The sequence below is a fragment of the Rhinolophus sinicus genome, linkage group LG03 (genome assembly GCF_036562045.2).
Source record: "Rhinolophus sinicus isolate RSC01 linkage group LG03, ASM3656204v1, whole genome shotgun sequence".
Classification (NCBI taxonomy): Eukaryota; Metazoa; Chordata; class Mammalia; order Chiroptera; family Rhinolophidae; genus Rhinolophus; species Rhinolophus sinicus.
Window position 1 is genome coordinate 103,492,671 of NC_133753.1, and position 17,907 is coordinate 103,510,577.

General features: G+C 48.0%; 1 protein-coding gene and 1 pseudogene across 2 annotated transcripts in view; one reads left to right on the top strand and one right to left on the bottom strand.

The window, feature by feature from the left end:
* Positions 1–17,617, top strand: part of RCC1L (RCC1 like) — a 38,177-nt gene extending 20,560 nt beyond the window's left edge. For both annotated transcript variants that reach the window (XM_074328447.1, XM_019754991.2), the window contains exons 7-11: positions 3,664–3,845; positions 7,944–8,031; positions 8,875–9,048; positions 11,405–11,490; positions 16,586–17,617. In XM_074328447.1, the coding sequence (XP_074184548.1) occupies positions 3,664–3,845; positions 7,944–8,031; positions 8,875–9,048; positions 11,405–11,490; positions 16,586–16,663 (608 nt within the window). In that variant the 3' untranslated portion in view covers positions 16,664–17,617. The remainder of the gene's footprint in view (positions 1–3,663; positions 3,846–7,943; positions 8,032–8,874; positions 9,049–11,404; positions 11,491–16,585) is intronic.
* Positions 131–1,121, bottom strand: LOC109459970 (large ribosomal subunit protein uL11; annotated as a pseudogene).
* Positions 17,618–17,907: the final 290 nt, after the last annotated feature.

The following is a 17,907-nucleotide window of genomic DNA, read 5'->3' on the forward strand; positions in this document are numbered from 1 at the left end:
ACATTTCTACCAGCAACGTATGAAGTTGTAATTTCTCTACATCCTAGCTAACACTTGTTATTTTCTGGGTTTTTTTTTTTTTTTTTTGGTTGCCAAATGATCTTTCATTGAAATATTTTCCTTTGTAGTCTTATCTAGCTGGGCCTTCCAATGCACCACGGTTGATGTCATCTATGATGTCATGAGGGTGGCGGCCATCAGCATTGCAGCCCACAGACTGGGCAGTCCCCGAGATCTCTTTAGTGGTTCCATAGAGTTCTCTATCTAAAGATCCGTGCCATATCTGTCGGGCAATGTTGACAATCTCATCAAAAGTGGTGTTTCCACTGTGCTTAATGTTGTTTTGCTTCTTTCTGTCTCTCAGCAGTTCTCTGAGGGTTTTGATGATCAGGGCAGAGGCAGAAGGTACCACCTCAATCTGGGCCTGTCTGTCCTGCGTGGTCAGTTTCACTGTCATCCTCAGACCCTTCCAATCACCAGTTGCTTTAGCGATGTCATCACCAGCCGTTTTTGGAGACAGACCCTGGGGGCCGATTTTGGGGGCCAGGGCAGATGAGGCACTGACTTCCCCACCAATGCACCTCAGGTTTACGACTTTGATCTCATTGGGTCGAACTTCAGTGGCCTGGTGGAGGCAGCAGGTGTCGGATGGACCCGGATTCCGGACGATCAAGAAAGCTGCACCTTGGCCGCCTCCGAAAAAGCCAAAACTGTTTTGCGTTTCTTTTTTTTTTTAAATAGTATCCATCCTATTGGGTGTGAAGTGGTATCTCATTTGTGATTTGCATTTCCTTAATGTGCTTGTTGGTCATTTTTATATCTTCTTTGGAGAAATATCTGTTCAAGTCCTTTGCCCACTTTTTAATTGGGTTGTTTGATTCTGTTGTGGTTGTTGAGTTCTCTGTATATTCTGAATGTTAATCTCTTATCAGGTATTTGATTTAAAAGTATTTTCTCCCATTCTGTGGGTTGCCTTTTTATTATGTTCATAGTGTCTTTTCATGCACAACAAGTTTTTAATTTTCATTAGTCAAATTTGTCTATTTTTTCTTAAAGTTTTTTTTCCAGTTTTATTAAATAAATTGACATACGTCACTGTATAAGTTGAAGGTGTATACCATGATGGCCTGATTTACATGTATTGTGAAATAATTACCACAATAGGTTTAATTAACATCCATCATCTCATACAGATACAATAAAAATAAAAGAAAAAAAGTTTTTCTCCTTGTGATGAAAGGTCTTAGGATCTACTCTCTTAACAACTTATTTTTTTCTTTTATTGCTTGTGTCTTTGGGGTCATAACTAGGATATCATTGCCAAATCCAATGTCGTGATGCTTTTGCCTTATGTTTTATTCCAAGAGTTTTATACTTTTAGCTCTACGTCTAGGTCTTTTGATCCATTTTCAGTTGATTTTTGTATATGGTGTTAGCTCAGAGTCCAACTTTATTCTTTTACATGTGGATACCCAGCTTTCCCAGCACCATTTGTTGAAAAAAACTGTCCTTTTTCCCATTGAATGGTCCAAAATCATCTGGCCATGTAAACAAGGGTTTATTGCTGGGCTCCCTGTTCTACTCCATTGGTCTGAATGTCTGTCTTATGCCAGGGCCACACTGTTTTGGTTACTGTAGCTTTGTAGTAAGTTGAGATCACTAAGTGTGAATCCTCCAACTTTTGGTCCTTTTCAAGATCAGTTAGCTGTTTGGGGCCCTTTAAGATTTTAGGTGAATTTTAGGATGGGTTTTTCTATTTCTGCAAAAAACATTGTTGGGATTTTAATAGGGATTACATTAAGTCTGCATATCACATTGGATAATAGTGACATCTTAACAATATTATGTCTTCCAGTCCATGAACATAAGATGTCTTTCCATCTATTTATATCTTCTTTAATTTCTTTCAGCAATATTATTATATTGCTGAAAGAAATTGTACAAGTTTTTTATCTCTGGTTATGATGATTCTAAATATTTTATTCTTGATGCTACTGTAAACAGAATTAATTTCTTAATTTCATTTTTTGGATTATTCAATGGTTAGTGTATAGAAATACAATTGATTTCTGTGTGTTGATTTGTATCCTGTTTCTTTGATGAAAGTAGTTCATTTTTATAGCTGAATGATAGTCAACCATGCAGCACACTTGAATTTATTCATTTTCCTGTTGATAGATGTGTATGGTTTACAGCTGTTTGTCATAGAATAAGCAGTGCTTCTGTGACCATCTGTATGTGTCATGTACGCATGCCCAAGAGTTCTAGAAGCTCTAGTGAAGATTCTGTGAGTGGAAGTGCTGGGTTATAGGATATGCACGTGTAGTCCAGTGATTGTTTTCCAAAATCTTTATAACAAGTAACCCCCACAACAGCAGGATGTTCCACAGCCTGGGCAAATCTTGGTGTTGTCCACCCCAGAGTTTTTGCCTGTCTGGTGGATGTGAAATAGTGTGTCACTGAGGCTTGAAGTTGCATTTTCCTAGTTATTATTGCGAGTGATGCTCTTTTCATGTGTTATTGACCAGTCTTGTTTTTTATTCTCTGAAATGTATGTTGTGTCTTTGACCATTTTTGTTGACTCACTGGTCTTTTTCTTACTGATTTTTAGGGATTCTTTATATTTTTAGGGTATGTGAATTCTTTATCAGTTACAGTCTTGTGCATATCTTCTCCCAGATTGTGGTTTGTCTTTTTGTTCATTCATTTGAGTTTTTAACTTGAACTGTATTTTTTTCATTTCTAATTGCTTCCTTTTTAGATTTACCTGGCCTTTTTTGATTATCTCTTGTTCCTGCTTTTATTTCTTTGAACATTGCACACAGAGCTATTTTTTGTTTTGTGTATCATAATTGCGGTATCTGAAGTCTGGAGGATTAAATCAGTTATCTGCTGGTTCTCTTTACCCTCACTCATAGTGGCATCTTTCCTTATGAGTTTAGTAATTTTTGATTGCGATTTCATATTTTATTGAATTTAATCTGTGGAAACTCTAAGGGCCTGGGTTGGAGATGCTTTCCTCCAGAGAGGATTTGGATTTGCTTTTGCCTGTTGCCAAGGGGTGCTGCCAGTCTGACACTGCTCTGAGCCCCTGTGAGGAAGCTGGTTTGAGGAGGTGTCTGTGGTTCAGGCTCTGCCTCAGGATGCTGCCCGGGGTTACCGTCCCTCACAGTGCTGATAAGGACACTGTCCTTCAGGCAAGCCCTGTCTTTTCCTCTGTGTGCTGTCGACCGTGCCAGTTTGCCTGTTTCTGTTTACTGTGTTTTTGGCGGGTGGGGTATGGGGGTTTGGGTGGGATGGGCTTTTAGAGATTGCCTTTATTTTCGAACAAGCCCAACAGTGAATTAATAATTGCTTGTTGTGATATATGCAAGGTCTAATAGGTTCATTGTGTAGTGGTATTTCATCTTGAGAAATTGTCTAACTTGAATCAGGCCTAGAAAATTCCAAGGGTTTTTAAATGATCTAATTAACAATGATGTCTTTTTCCTCCTCTGAGAGAATGTGGAGAAGGAAGTTGTATATATGTGAGGAACAGGTTAGGATTTCTGAATTGATATTTATTTATAAAGGGCTTAAAACTGTGTTTGGCATATAGTAAGTCTATATTAAGTGTTTGTTAAGAGAATAGATCATTAAACACAAGTATTTATGTTATGCCAGGTCTGGGTCACTACAATATCACCAGCGTACCCACCAGGCTGGGTGGAGACCTCGCCGGCGTGAGTGTTGTCCAGGTGGCCACCTACGGTGATTGCTGCCTGGCTGTGTCTGCTGACGGAGGCCTCTTTGGCTGGGGCAACTCCGAGTACCTGCAGCTGGCCTCTGTCACTGACTCCACACAGGTATGAGGTCACTAACAGCATGGTGCTGGGAGGTTTGCAAATATCAAGGCCATTTGTAAGAGGTTTTTCACCAACGTGTGATGTACAAAGTGCTGAGATGTTAAGGCCTAAACCAATTGTAATCTGCCTCTTCAAGGTTCCGAGTTCTTGGCAATCTCATTGGGGCCTGGAAAGAAAGCTTAGGTTCAACAGCCATCATGATCAATACTTCAGTGAAATAGCCCTGGTTTAAAGCATTATTTTAGGTATGTCTGGGTGCCCTCTCTTCTTCTCACAGGGCTGTGAGGCTGTGTACCGGGGTTTCTGTGACGTCACCGTGTGCTCTTTGTTGCAGTATGACACCTAGGCCCCAAAGCACACAAATCCTGAGTGCAGCTCGGTGACGACACCTGGGCGACCCATCACAGGGGAAGCAGTAGAAGCCCTGCCTGTAGCCTCTCCTTACTACCACCCCTCCTTTTCACCGAAGTGAGTCAGTGCACTACTGTAGAATGTTAAACGTTTTATTAAAGAAAACTTCAAATATAAACAAAAAGTAGAGCTCATTGCGTAATTAATTTCTATGTACTCGTCACCCACGTTCAACAACGATCAACTAATGGCCCATTTTAAAATACAGAGATATAACTCATGATTTTTAGGTGTGTAAGTTAGTGGTGTTTAGTATGGTCACAAGGCTGTGCAACCATCACCACTATCTAATTCCAGACATTTTTATCCCTGCCCTCCCCTCCTTAAAAAACCCATACTCACTCATGGCCAGGCTTGTTGCATCTATAATTCCGTCTACTTCTCTGCCTTGGATTATTTTGAAGCAAATGCTAGATACCAACTTTCATCTATAAAAGTTACAGTATGTATCTCTGAAAGTAATGACTATTTAAAAAACATACTACATTCCTTAATATCATAAAACTTCTGACAAATACAGAAGGGTTTTAAATATATATTAATGAGAGTTGGGGAGCTGGGTGGGAAGGATAAAGGGATTAAGAAGTAAAAATTGATACAAAATAGTCATCGGGATGTTAAATTACAGCGTATGGAATATAGTCAATAAAATTGTAATAACTATATGGTGTCAGAGGGGTACTAGACTTATGGGGGGATCACTTCGTATGCTGTACACCTGAAACTAATATAAAATAATATTGAATGTCAACTGTAATTGAAAAATAAAAAGATGTGAGATAAATGGAAAAAAATAAAAAATATATATTAATGATAAAGAAATGTGTACAAAGGGAAACTAAAGATCAGCTAATAAGATGAAAAAATATATTCTCCATGGTCTGGCACAGTGGCTAAAAGTGGTTGCAGATTTGGCTTTGAGTTTCCTAGTAGCCAAAGCAAAGAAGAAAGCATGGTCATTTAAATGATTCCTTGCTTCTGTATGATAAATAGCAAATAAAGTGTTCAGGAGAAGTACTGCTCTTCGAGATACCAAGGCTTGAAAAAAATGTCTCCCACAGCCTTCCTGTGGGGGACAGGTTCAGTGCTGTGTCATTGTCATATATTGCTGCATAACAAATGACCCCAAAACTTAGTGGCTTAAAACAACACACACTTCTTATCTCAGTTTCTGTGGGCCAGGAATCTTGGGGTGGCTTGGGTCTTCTGGCTCTGAGTCTCTTAGAGGCTGCAGTCATCTTAGGGTTCAGCTGGGGAAGGCTCTGCTTCCAGGACCACACTGGTGGTTGCTGGCAGGACCCAGGTCCTCGTGGCCTGTGGAGCGGGGCTCCGGTCCCTTGCTGGCAGTAGGACAGCTAACAGTTGTTGGCCAAGCCTTCCTTGGTTCCCTGCCATGTGGGCTTCTCCATGTGGCAGCTCACAACATGGCAGCTGGCTTCATCAGAGTGAGCAAACGAGAAAGCAAGAGAGAGTGCCAGGAGCCAGGAGCCAGTGTTTTATAATTTAATCTTGGCAGTGACCTTCCCTCAGTCTTGCTGGCAGTCTGCTCATTAGGAGCAAGGCAGTAGGTCCATCCCCCACACAAGGGTGGAGATTACGCGTGGGTGTGAATGAGGGGGCGGGGATTATTGGGGTCCTCTTAGTGGGAGCCCATGGCAGCCGTGGCTCTTCACTGTGCCCTGATCCTCATCCTGTCAGCGACCACAGTGGTGGTTTCCAGGGCTCCTTGTCAGTATTTCTCGGTGTTTGCCGAGGGCGCCGTCCCGGAGCACAGTGAGAGGAGAAGCTCCCCGAGAGCCCGGCAGCAGAGGCCAGGCCCAGCCCTGACAGCCCCCTTCACCTAGGCGTACATTGTCTGGGCCAGAAAGCCCTGATTCCTTTTCAGTCAGCTTCGGGACTGTTACCTTTCAGCTGTCTCTACTTGAAAAGGAATCTGCAAAGATTCATGGCTGTCAGTGAATCTGTTTCCAAAGTTATTCCTCAGTAGAAGTGCCAAGACCAAATCCCACTGGAAAACGAAGTTTTAGGCTACATTTCATTCTCCAAAGCCCTGACCCTCCCATGTCACTCAGCGGAAGACCGTGCCTCCTGTTTAGTAGTGAAAACAGATGCTCTCAGATGAGAATGCCCTCAGTCTCTCACTGTGACTCCTACATACTTACCTGGGTCTGTGCCCACCCGGGGCCCATTCCTTTCCCTGGCATCGGAGGAGGTGTGTCTCTTCCTGATAAAGCTGATTCTTCTCTCTGTGCCCTGAATCCCATTTCCTGCCACCTTCTCAGAAGCCATACTCCACCTGCTGGGCCTTCTTTCCCCTAAGTTGAGCCTCTCCCTGTGTACTGGCCCCTCGTCAGTCTTTACCCCTGACTCGTGTCTTCCTTCTTACCAAGCCCTATGTGGACTCTTCCCTCTCCCGTTCTCCCCACTTCCAACCCCTTTGCTTTACCTCTTGTTCCCTTCTCAGGAGCTGCATTCATTTACTATCTGTTTCCTCGTCTCTCATTCCTCAGTCCATTCCACGTAGCTTCCACCCTTCCCAGTTTGCAGAGTGCCTCTTGCTAGGGTTACCAGCAACCGCCATGCTGCTAAAAATACTAATAAAGAACCTGGAGAACATTTTACAATCTTCATCTTTCTTGACCTCTCAGCAGCATTCGATATTGAGCATGACTTGTGAAAAATACTTCCTTCCATCCCTGTGACAAGACTCTCCCAGTGCTCTCTGTCTGTCTTATTTTCCTTCTTGGTCTCATTTTCTGGCTCTTTCTGTGTCAGGCCTTTAAATGCTGGCGATCCCTTGGCGTGGGCTTTGCTCTCCTTTTCCCTGTATTCCCTCTTTAGAAGACCTTACCCACACCCATGGCTGCAGTTACCATCTATATGCTAATGAGTCTCCAGCTTACATGTCAGTGTTGCAGACATTACTAAGTAGCAGTGGACGTTTCCACGGGGCCATCTCTAGGCACTGAGTTCAGTGTGTCTGAGAGTGAACTCGTGCTCATCCCACGCCCTGGTTCTTCTTCACGTCCACCACATCCGCCATGTTCTCTAGAAACCATGTCTCTCCCCTACTTAGAGCACTTACTGGCCCCCGTGCGCTTAGGTGACGACCAAACCCTTCCTGTGGCCCTGGCATCCTGCATGCCCGGCTTCCCTCCCTCCGCCTGCATCTTGTACCACATTCCCCCACGGGCCCTGCTTCAGCCCCTGCCCTCATTGAACCGCCCTGAGTGTGCTGTGCTCACTCGTTCCCTTTGCACGTGCCTCTCCCCTGCTTGGAATAATACCCTGTTCTTCTCCCTTGTCTGTTTATTCCTACTCGTCCTTCAGGTCGCAGGAGAAATGAAGCCTTCCCCAACCGCGCCTCCCCCAAACTAGATCGGTCTCCCTGACATTCGTTCTCAGAGACCCTGTACTTTCCTCCATTGGATTCAGCACACATTAATTTTACGTTAAATTGGGCAGGCATCTGGCTTCTCCACTAGACCAGCCTCTGAGGGAGGGACCACATCTCTTGCTCCCCCTCGTATTCCCAACAGTTAGATGGTTAGCGTATGTTCAGTGTTTGGGGAATATCTGTGGTGTAAATGATTGAACTGGGACTTACCTACTCTGTACACAAGACCAGGATATTTCTAGGTTCTTGCGGTTTTTTCCTCCTAACTGTGGACCCTTCCTTTAACTCAGGTGAACGTGCCCCGGTGCTTACCCTTCTCGGGAGTAGGCCAGGTGAAGCAGGCCGCGTGCGGTGGGACCGGCTGTGCTGTGTTAAATGGTGAGAGCCTCCTGCCGGCAGTTCACTGGGCAGCTGTGGGTGGTTTGGCTGGGGAAGGGCTGGCTCCATTGGACTCAGAGGCGGCTGACCGCAGGCCAAAGAAGGGAATGCGGCTGGGGGAGATCTAGTTAGGCTGAGTTCAGTTAGTAGAGGGTGGCATTCTTGACAGAAAGATAGTGGCTGTGATTTATAAGTAGACGATTAGATAGCACGGGGTGTAGTAATTGTGTAGCAGACCTCAGGAGTGGGGAACAAACTGCTTTGTCCCTGTCCCTTAGCCTGGGCCAGAGATTCCTCTCCACCTTCTGTAGGGAGGCTGTGCCAGGAAACAAAAGGCAGGTAGGAGGAGAGCCTCAGCGTTTAGATAGAGATCCATGCTTCTGGGATTAAACATCTGGTCCCACTAATGAGTATTACACTTTTTATAGCCAAAAAATCATTTCTAAGGGTTTTAGGAATCTGGCCAGAACTTGTTTAGTGCTTGGCTTGGTCTTCTGATCAGTGAGAAACGTAGGCTGTTAGTAGGAAAAACTGTCCTTTGAAAGCTCTCCTGCGTTCACATGGGGTTTCTGGGTGATTTATGGACTGCTCCCGTCCAGGGAACCCTCAAGATGTGGGAAGCTTATATTCTGCGATTGGTGAGCTGGCTAGACATAGTCCACAAGCAAGAATTTGAAAGAGGAGAAAAGAAACATTTTAAATATCTGTCAGCATGTTCTTGCCAAGCAAGGAGAAAAACGATCCATATGGATATAACGCGTCTTGGTGGTACAGTTTGAATTTCTAGTGAGTGAGGGCTGCTCTTGGTTTGACTTACTGACCCTTGTTTTTCCTGTGACGTAGGAGAAGGACATGTTTTTGTCTGGGGCTATGGAATTCTTGGGAAAGGACCAAACCTAGTGGAAACTGCTCTTCCAGAAATGATTCCACCCACTCTCTTTGGCGTGACGGAGTTCAGCCCAGAAGTCCAGGTTTCCCGCATTCGGTGTGGACTCAGCCACTTCGCTGCCCTTACCAGTAAGTGACCAGCCTGTGCAGCCCCGAAGACTGACAGCTGCACTCGCTCAGGTTCAGCCCCAAACTGTGGGCAGCTCTCAGCTTCCACCCATCCGTGGAGCGGAACCTTGTGTGGGTAGTTAAAGAGAGTGGCTACTCCAGAAGTTGTTTGGCTTGAGGTTGTATAATGTATGTTTTTTTTTCATCCTGGAGTTTTGTTTTCAGTTCATTTGGTTTGTGGTTAAGCTAATGTGAAAGTGAATTTTCTCAAGAGGACGCCAGTCGGTGATAGGAGAGGGGACCCTTGAGTCATGTTGGGGTGCTGGGGGCAACCAGCAGAGGTTTGGCAGACCCACGGTGGGTAATTAGGAAATGAATGTGTGGGGCTTAATCCCATTGCCTGGCCAAGCCCAAACCCCGATCTGACCCAGGAATGTGGGATGACAAGGGGCAGATTTGTAAGACCATCCTGTGGTTTTGTGGAAGTAAATCTGCCCGATTGCTCCAAAGTGCTGGGGGAGAGAATGATCAAAGGGGAGGCTGGAATGGAGGTTTTCTCAAAGACTTGCCAAGTTACAAAGCCATAACATATCCAGTTACTCTACAGCCCTCTTGATTACATCTCTCATTCTACCACAGTGGCTGTTGGTTCAGTTTGTTCCTCTTTAGTTGACTTGAATTGTCAGACTGTATTAATTTAATTTCATTTTGTGATTGTCAAGTAAATTCGGTATTTCCTTGCAATTAAAAAAAACCTTTTCATCTCATGGTAATTGTTTTCTTTTGAACATCTGGCCTGGGACAGTCAGTTCGGGTCATCCTTGTTTGTGTTCTCTGGCCCCGTGCTAATCTGAGGACTGTTCCAGATCCCCACCATTCAGTATTGTCTGAATTCCCGGCTTTGGGGGCTGTAGTGTGGACCATTGTGCTGGTGGGTGGAGTCTTGCCTGACTGTATTACAGCACCAAGTGGCAGCAGTGCCGACTGCCGCTTCCATATGCAAATGAGTCTAGTTCACGTCAGTTTTTTAAAGCTACTGCCACTTAGTAAGAGTCATTGTGGACTATTTCTGGAGGTGTCAGGGATCTATTTTCCAGACTGTTCTAAGGCTTAAACTATGTGCAGAGTCACATACTTGGAAATCCATATGAAATGTTCCACCAGAGTAGACTCTTTTCTTTTTGCTATCATGCCGTGTGGCCATTTTGGGTCACGCTGAAATGAAATGCCTGTCTAGACGTCCCCCCAAGACCCAACAGCCACCCCCACGTGCCAGTTACTGCCTCTCAGTAGCGGGAGTGTCAGAGCCTGGGCTTCTCCCATCTGTGTGCCCAGTGTTTGTATATGGCCGGCTGGGAGTTGGAGTTGGTTGGTTTACCCTGAGGTCTGCTACCATTTTGGGGGCCAGACTGAATTGTCCTGTTAGACACGTAAAATCTGAGGGTGGAGGACCACGGGTGATGGTCAGACCAGGGGGCTCTGCAAGCTCCTAACAATAGGATTCCTTATTTAATCAGCCCAGGTTATTTTAGTCCTGGCTTCTCCATGTCTTTTCTTCTACTTGCCAGATGTGGGGTGGCGAATGGGGCTTCTGTGCCAAGGAGTGCCCGAGCTGATGTGGACTAAAGGCTGGTGTGGGGGGCTGCCCCACCAGATTGGGGTCCCATCCCAGAGGCTGGCATTCCTAGAGCCCTGGTCTAGATGCCGTCTCCTGGGCTTTCCCCTGTAGCACCTTATTGGCACTTCTTACAGTTTGTAAGCGTGTATATCTTGGTTTGAGCATTTGTTCATTTCTAGCTGTTCAGCTAGTCCCATGAGGGTAGGAATGTTTGGTCACTATGCTATCTCTGCTCCTGGGACACAGACGTAGTCTTGGCCCAGAGAGGTGCCCAGTCACCATGTGTCACTTGACCGAATGCTCTTGAGACATGGAAATCCAGACAAGGAATGACAAATCGTCCTACTCCTCACTCTGTCACATTAGAAAGGCCAGAACATGCCTGGGATTTGAGGATGCTCAGATCTCATGACTTGTGAGGGCGGGGTTTGCCTGCACACAGTCTTGGGCAGGGGCAGATGCATGAGGGGCAAGCAGAGGGGCCGTGTGCACCAGGCACCTTAGCCCATGGCTCCTTGGGCACGCTCATCTCCCTGGGGATGCACAGTGTCAGTCTGGACTTGGACAGGTCTCTGGAACGGAGGCAGTCTGCTTTCCCCTGCAGAAGAAAGCATTCATGTCTGGTGGAAATGGGAGTTTAACACTGGGCTGTGTTTGTACCAGGTTCTGGAAAGCATGTTCTCATGCAGGGTCCTTCCTCTTCTTGGAGATGTATCCTTGGCCTACTCCCAACCAAAGCCCCTTTTTCTTTCTTTGCAGACAAAGGAGAGCTGTTTGTGTGGGGCAAGAATATCCGAGGGTGCCTGGGAATCGGCCGCCTGGAAGACCAGTATTTCCCATGGAGGGTAAGGCTGGGCTGGGCGGGCGTGCAGGATGCCCACAGGGCAGAGTCATGTGATGTGGTCGCAGCGCCCATTGTGCCGCGGCCAGCCCCAGCTCCCTGGGAACTGACGCCCTTCCCAGGGAGGCCAGCCTCCTCCTGCCCCATGGCCTCAGGGGAGGCAGTGCAGGTGAGGAGCTGGACGGACGCCCAGCACCCGCTGCTCAGGGTGGCAGCGGCCTGCGTGGGGCTCCCGTCCCACAGTGCCCTGTAAGAAGCCCGTGGGAGGCTGTCCTCGGGGCTGTGGAGCGGGAAAGCAGGAACACGTGGTGCCTCGGAGAGGAGCAGGCTGCAGGCCAGGTGCGGGGAGGCGGTGGGAGGCCTGGGGGGTCTGAAGGGAAGGAGTCGGCCTGCCAGGGGCTGTTTACAGAGGCCGTGCAAAGGAATGTTTTACAGCAAATGTAAAAGAAAGCAGGATGTTTAATATTTAGAGTACCTTACCACAGCCACCAAAGTGAATAACTAAAAGCTTTTCTTAGGGGAGGGTGCAGTTAGACAAAGAGGCTCATTTCAAAATTAAAGGGGAACAGAGTTCTTCCTTCAGTTGTAGTTTATCTTAGTGTTGTTTACTGAGTTTTTTAAGTTCTTCTAAAAAAAGCTATTTATTTTTTTCAGTGCAGAGCATGTGTACTTCGTACAAAGTACATTATGAAAAATAAGTTTCCCATGTCTTGTCCCAGAGGCAGCCACCGGGACTGGTTTCTGATGTTCCCCTCCATGACAGTCTCTGCAGAGGGGAGTGTGCGTGTGTGTGCGTGCTCATGCACATGCCTAAGTATTTTCTCTGAAAGTTTGTTATTAATAATGTTTTGAATTTGTGTAAAGCATTTGTAAAAAATACATGTAGAAATGCAAAACAAAGTATAATTTAAATAAAATAAGGATTTGTCTGTCAAAAACCTACCGTAGAACGTTTTGAGGCACTTCAGTATTTTAGGTCCTTCCCTCTGCTGCTGGCTCTCCTGGGTCCCTGTGAACTGGGCAGGCTCTGACTCCTTTATAAAAACTGTACGTGCAGTTTCTAAGAGAACAGGTCAAAATGGAGACTTTCAACTTGTTAGAAAAAAAAAATAGTTGTGCACCAGAGTCGTTGCCAAGCTGTCTGGTGCTGGCTCGCTTTTCCCTGAGCCTGGAAATACCATGATGTGAGGAATGGAGAGTCTGTTGGTGGACAGTGGATGGCAGGCACTTCAGGAAATGTGAACATCAATAATTTAGACATCTTACCTGTTTTCTTGGTAGTTCCTTTCTGTCCTCTCTTGAAGCCCATCAAAAAGGCCTTTCTGAGGGGAACCTTGGGAAACAGTAAAGCAACTGTGTTTCGGACGGATGACCCCTGCAACCAGGGGCGCTCCACCTGCCTTCAGTTCCTCCAGATTAGAGCAAAGATGTAAGGACAGCTGTGAAATAAGATTGGAAATCTGACAGCATTTTCCCTATTGCAATAGCTGGGCTAACCTTTGGGCCCTACCGTGAAGCTGGAAGCAGCAGGGGGCCGGGGGCTGACACCACTTGCCATTCAGACCAGACACCCCTTCGCTTTCACTGACTCCTCACTCACCAAGCCTCTTTCTAGGAATGTCATTCCCTGCCTCTGTGCCATCAGGGAAAGGCCAGTCAGTCTGTCCCTGTTACGGCTGCTTTCTTGCCACACCGTCGTCCTCCCTGCTGTACATTTGTTGAGCCCTAACTGTTTATGGAGCTACTTTGTTCCCTCGTCACTTTTTGATTGTGGTTAGGAGGATGGGCTAAGGAGAGGGCTTGACAGATGGTGCTGAGGTCCGTGGCCCGGCCCTCCCCACGCTGTGCAGCCCCAAGATGCGAGCCTGAGGCTCTGGGACAGTGGTGGTGATGAGAACCAGGTTTTGGATCAATGAAGCTGGGTTCCTTAAAGACTCGATTACTCTGTCATTGGATAGCTGGATCTTACTCTAGTCTGTTGTACTCATTTAAAAAAAAATTACAGGTGATTTTAATTCTTTAAAAAGACTGTATTTTGTTACTGATCTTCAGTGGGAGCTGCATTACATCATTTGAAAAGTATTCCAAGAAAGAAAGAAAAGTCAAGGCTTATGCGTAGCGCCTACAATGATACTAATTAGTTATTCTTAATCTCACAGAACCTGGGCTTTTCTGACAGTATGGAGGCCCGGGTCGTGTCATGGGAACCACCTGATTTAAACCTGTCCTTCCGGAAGCTTTCCAGGATTTTTCCTGCCACACATTGAGACTCAGAGCTCAGAGAGGTTCAATGATTTCTTCAAGGTCACACATCTAGGAAGCAAAACCATGGTTCGGATTCAGATATGTCTGACTGTGAGACATGGTCTGCTCACTGTCATCCGATTCTCTGTGAGGGCCTCAGCTGGAGACCTAGGTCCCTGGCTGTGCAGGTGTGGGGGCACACTGCCCAGGTGTCACCAGGGCCTTACAGACCCTCTGACCTAAGTGGCAGCACTGCACATATAGGAACAGGCTGCTAGGGGCAGTTTCTGAATGGCCTTCACCTTTCAACTCCGGGAAATGCTCTCACTCTCCCTGGACAAACGTGACGGCCTTTTGGAGGGCACGGCAGAGCTGTCAGTGTGCTGGGCGCTTGTACTCCTCTCTTATCCTCAGAACAGCCTGTGAAGGTTGGGGCTCCCCCCCCACAGTGTGCGCCTTATTGAGGAGTCGAAGGGGCTGTAGCCACTCTGGGTGGGCCTCTGCCTGCAGCTGTGCTGCGCCCTCCCCGGGAGCCCCTCTGGTCAGGAGCACAGGCTGGGGAACCCTCTGCCTCCCAGGCCGCTTTCTTCCATGGTCGCCTCAGTGGTTCTGAGGCCCCCGAGGGGGTGACGGTAGGAGTTGGGTGTCCTGGCACAGTGCCTCCTTCCAGGCCGAGCTCGCTCCCTTCTCAGCCTGGTCACTTGGTGCCAGGAAGGAAATTTCAGATGTGGCCAAGTGGGCGAGTCTGCTGGGCCGGGCCACAGCCCGAGTCAGCGTTCCTTCTCAGCCTCCCTCTGCCTTTCACCTGGTGGGCGCTTGTTTTAGGAACATGTAATTGTGGAGAGAGGTGTTCCTAAACTGATTCTGCTCACACTTCTGAGTCCCTCAGGCTAAAAGTGCTTCTGGTTTTTAGAACTGGTTCCTTTTGTAATAATGTTGTGAGTGTAAATTGGTTTAGAATAGAACTTTTAACCTTGACGAGGACAAAAATAAAACATGGCTGAGGGCAGTCTTCTTTTGGACTCCGTTCAGAGACTGGGTGAGGCTGCGAGCAAGTGCTCGCCAGGGTGAGCGGCCCGCTGCTCCCAAGAGGGGGTGATGGCGGCCAGGGCTGCATGCCCCAGGCCAGCCTCAGCCAGGACCATCGTCCTGGTGGGTAAACCAAGGCCGCCTGCTTTCCTCTGCTTTGGGCACTAATGGCCAGAGAACCTGGGAAGCAAGGACACAGGTGTTTCAGTGCAGCAGCTTGGCTGCAGGTTAGTGTGTAGAGTGGCCCTCTCCCCGGAATGGTCAGTAATGTGCTCCGATGGCCTGCGCAGGTGGCCAAGAGTCCAGCTGGGCCCAGTCACCACAGAGGCAGCATGTTTCCTTCTGCTCCCCTGGCCAGCCTGGACTGCTTTCTGCATCTGCGAGCCTTTGCGATGAACGGGGAGGGGGGGGGGGGCGGCACTGCTGCTTGTCTGTTTAGTGATTTCTCTAATAGGTTTGCTAAAGGTGTTTGTTCAGGGAGGGCGGGGTGCGGGCTTGTTACCAGTGCCCATGTGCTCGTGGCCGGAGTGCCTCATGGGCTTGTCTGCCACACGACGCAGGCACACGCTTCAGGGTCGGCACTGCTCTCTGGCTTCTAGGCCAGGCCATCTGGATTAGGCCTTTTCCTCTCTAAGCTCAGTCAGCTCCACAGGCTGCTGCAGAGCCCCTTTCCAGCTGCCGCGCCGCCCAGCTGAGTGCCGCCAGCAGGGCGGATGGCGGACTTCGGATCTGGTCCAAACAGCAGCATCGGCGTCCTGGCAGACGAGGCTGGGGGAAAGTGGGGCAGGGGCACTGTCTGAAAATGTACCACCGGAGAAAACAGCGTACTCGGCATTTGCTTCTCTTTGCATCCAGGACCCCTGGAAGAGCAATGAGAAACAAGTTCAGAGTAGTTTCCATTTCAGAGGGAAGGTGGGGAATGGAGCAGATGATGATGGGTGGTGGGTATTCAGTACCTTTTTATTCTTTTTCACTGAATGTCATATTGTAGGTGTGTGAATGTATTACCTATTGAAAAGAATGAATGAATGAATGAATGAATGGGAAAGAAAAGTGTCCCTTTCCTAGAGAACTAGTGTGGCCCTGTGGGTATGGACACCCTTGCATCGTGGGCACACCCATTTCCAAGGCCAGGCTGTAGAACAAAGAGTCAGTTTAAAGGCAAACAGGCCGGAGCCTCCACGTCCCACAGCGCTGTCTGCTGTGACCTTGGCCTTCCTGTGACGAAGTGTTGTCAACATGGATGGGCAGTGTTGGCAGGACTGCCAGCCAGGCCTTTGGCACCTTCTGAGACAGTCGGCATCCCTCCTCAAGGGTGCACGTGACTTGTGTGCATGTGTCTGGAGCTGGAGCTAGTGGGCAAAGTGGGTAAAGACACTTGTTCTCACAGTGGACCCTGAAGGCAGGAGAAAGGGTTTCTTGAGCTGCTCCCGTGAGCCGTGGTGAAGGCTGCTAGGAAGGGTCCCTGAACACCGGGCTTGAGAGCAGGTGCTGCCCTCTGGCAGGTCATGCTCAGAGGGGAATAATGTCTGTGTGATGTGCACTCAGGGTCCGTGCTGGTGCCCGAAGTGGCCTCTGAGGGGGCATGAGCAGTAATGTCTACTGTTGGCTAGGTGGAGAGTTGCATGGTCCTTTCCACGGTGATCACGTTCACTCATCCCAGCAGCCCTGCCAGGTAGGTGGAAGCACCCCCATTTGCAGGGGAAGGAGCCACAGCTTAGAGAGGTTCAGTCACCGACCAAGAGGTAGACCCAGGATCTGGCCCAAGTGGGGCCACCTCCAGGCTTGTCTGCCTCCCTCACAATGTGCTGGGTCTTGTTTTTCAGGTGACGATGCCTGGGGAGCCCGTGGATGTGGCGTGTGGTGTGGATCACATGGTGACTCTGGCCAAGTCGTTCATCTGAATCTCCTACCAGCCCTGCTCAAGTCGGACCCTAGCCTCAGAACCACCCGGACTGCTTAGCAGAGGCCCCGCGGGACTGCGATGGGCTCAGAGAGGATCAGGCACCTTCCTGAAGTGTGACAGCCTCTGCTGAAGCCCTGACAGGCACATACCAGGAGTCCTGGGACGTGATCCCTGCTCCAGCTCAGGGGGGGACCTGCTGAATTCAGCACCGGACGGCTGCCTTTATCCGGCCGATCTCCAGCAAGACAAGTCCCAGGGCCGCGTGGCCCTGGCAGGGCACGGATAATTCACATTTCTCGGCTCTTTCCGGGACACACACGATGGCTTCTGGTGTCACATGTGCTCTGAGAAACTGGTCTCAGGAAAGCTTAGTTCTCACGGCATGCCATTTTGTTTGATCTTAGACCTGACAAAATGTAGGCCTCAGGAGGGCTTCTGTAGCACCTGGGGTCACGGCATAGCTCTTGGTGGGTATGTGGGCAGGCGGTGCATGGGCACTGGGTGAGCCCCAGCCTGACAGGGAGCCAGCTGGCTTCAGCCTGAGGTTTTATTCAGGTTCCCCCTACCCACCCAGCCACTTCCGGTCAGCTGCCCACAGCAAGTTCACTGCTGGGACACATGCCCAAATCCCTGGGATTGGGATTCTCCCTGAAAATACTGGTGGGCATCAGCTTGGTAGTCCGTGAGCCCACGGCTTTCACCAGCCCTATGGCCATTCTCACTGCCTGGCTTGGAAAGTGGAGAAGCCCCTCCTCCCCCAGGAAGAGACTGAGGCCAGGTTCTTAGGGGGCTGAGGGCTCTGAACACATCCCACAAGAGCTTGGCTGGAGGCCAGCCTTAGAGAAGGAAGATTTTCAAAATTGTGAAAAACATTTGAATTGGTGACTTGACTTGTCTTATTCTTTTAAAAAAAAAATTTCATTTGGAATAAAGTCTGTTTTCTGCCTTTTTATTTTTAAGAAGTGAAGAGCTCTTTATTTTACCTGATCATTTAGAGATTAGCTTTCAAAACCAAGGCTTTTGATAAAGAGATGACTAGGAGCCAGTGAAAAAGTACAGTAGGAGACATTCCTGCTTGGAAACTATTTTTTGAGCCGTCTACTCCCACAGGTCAATTGGAAGCAAATAATGAAGTATAAAAATAACTGGTAGTCATGTCACAACTGGGATCTTACTCACTGCCTGTATCCCCTTCCCTTTATTCATTCACTCAACAAATACTTACTGTGTGCCCCGGATGTG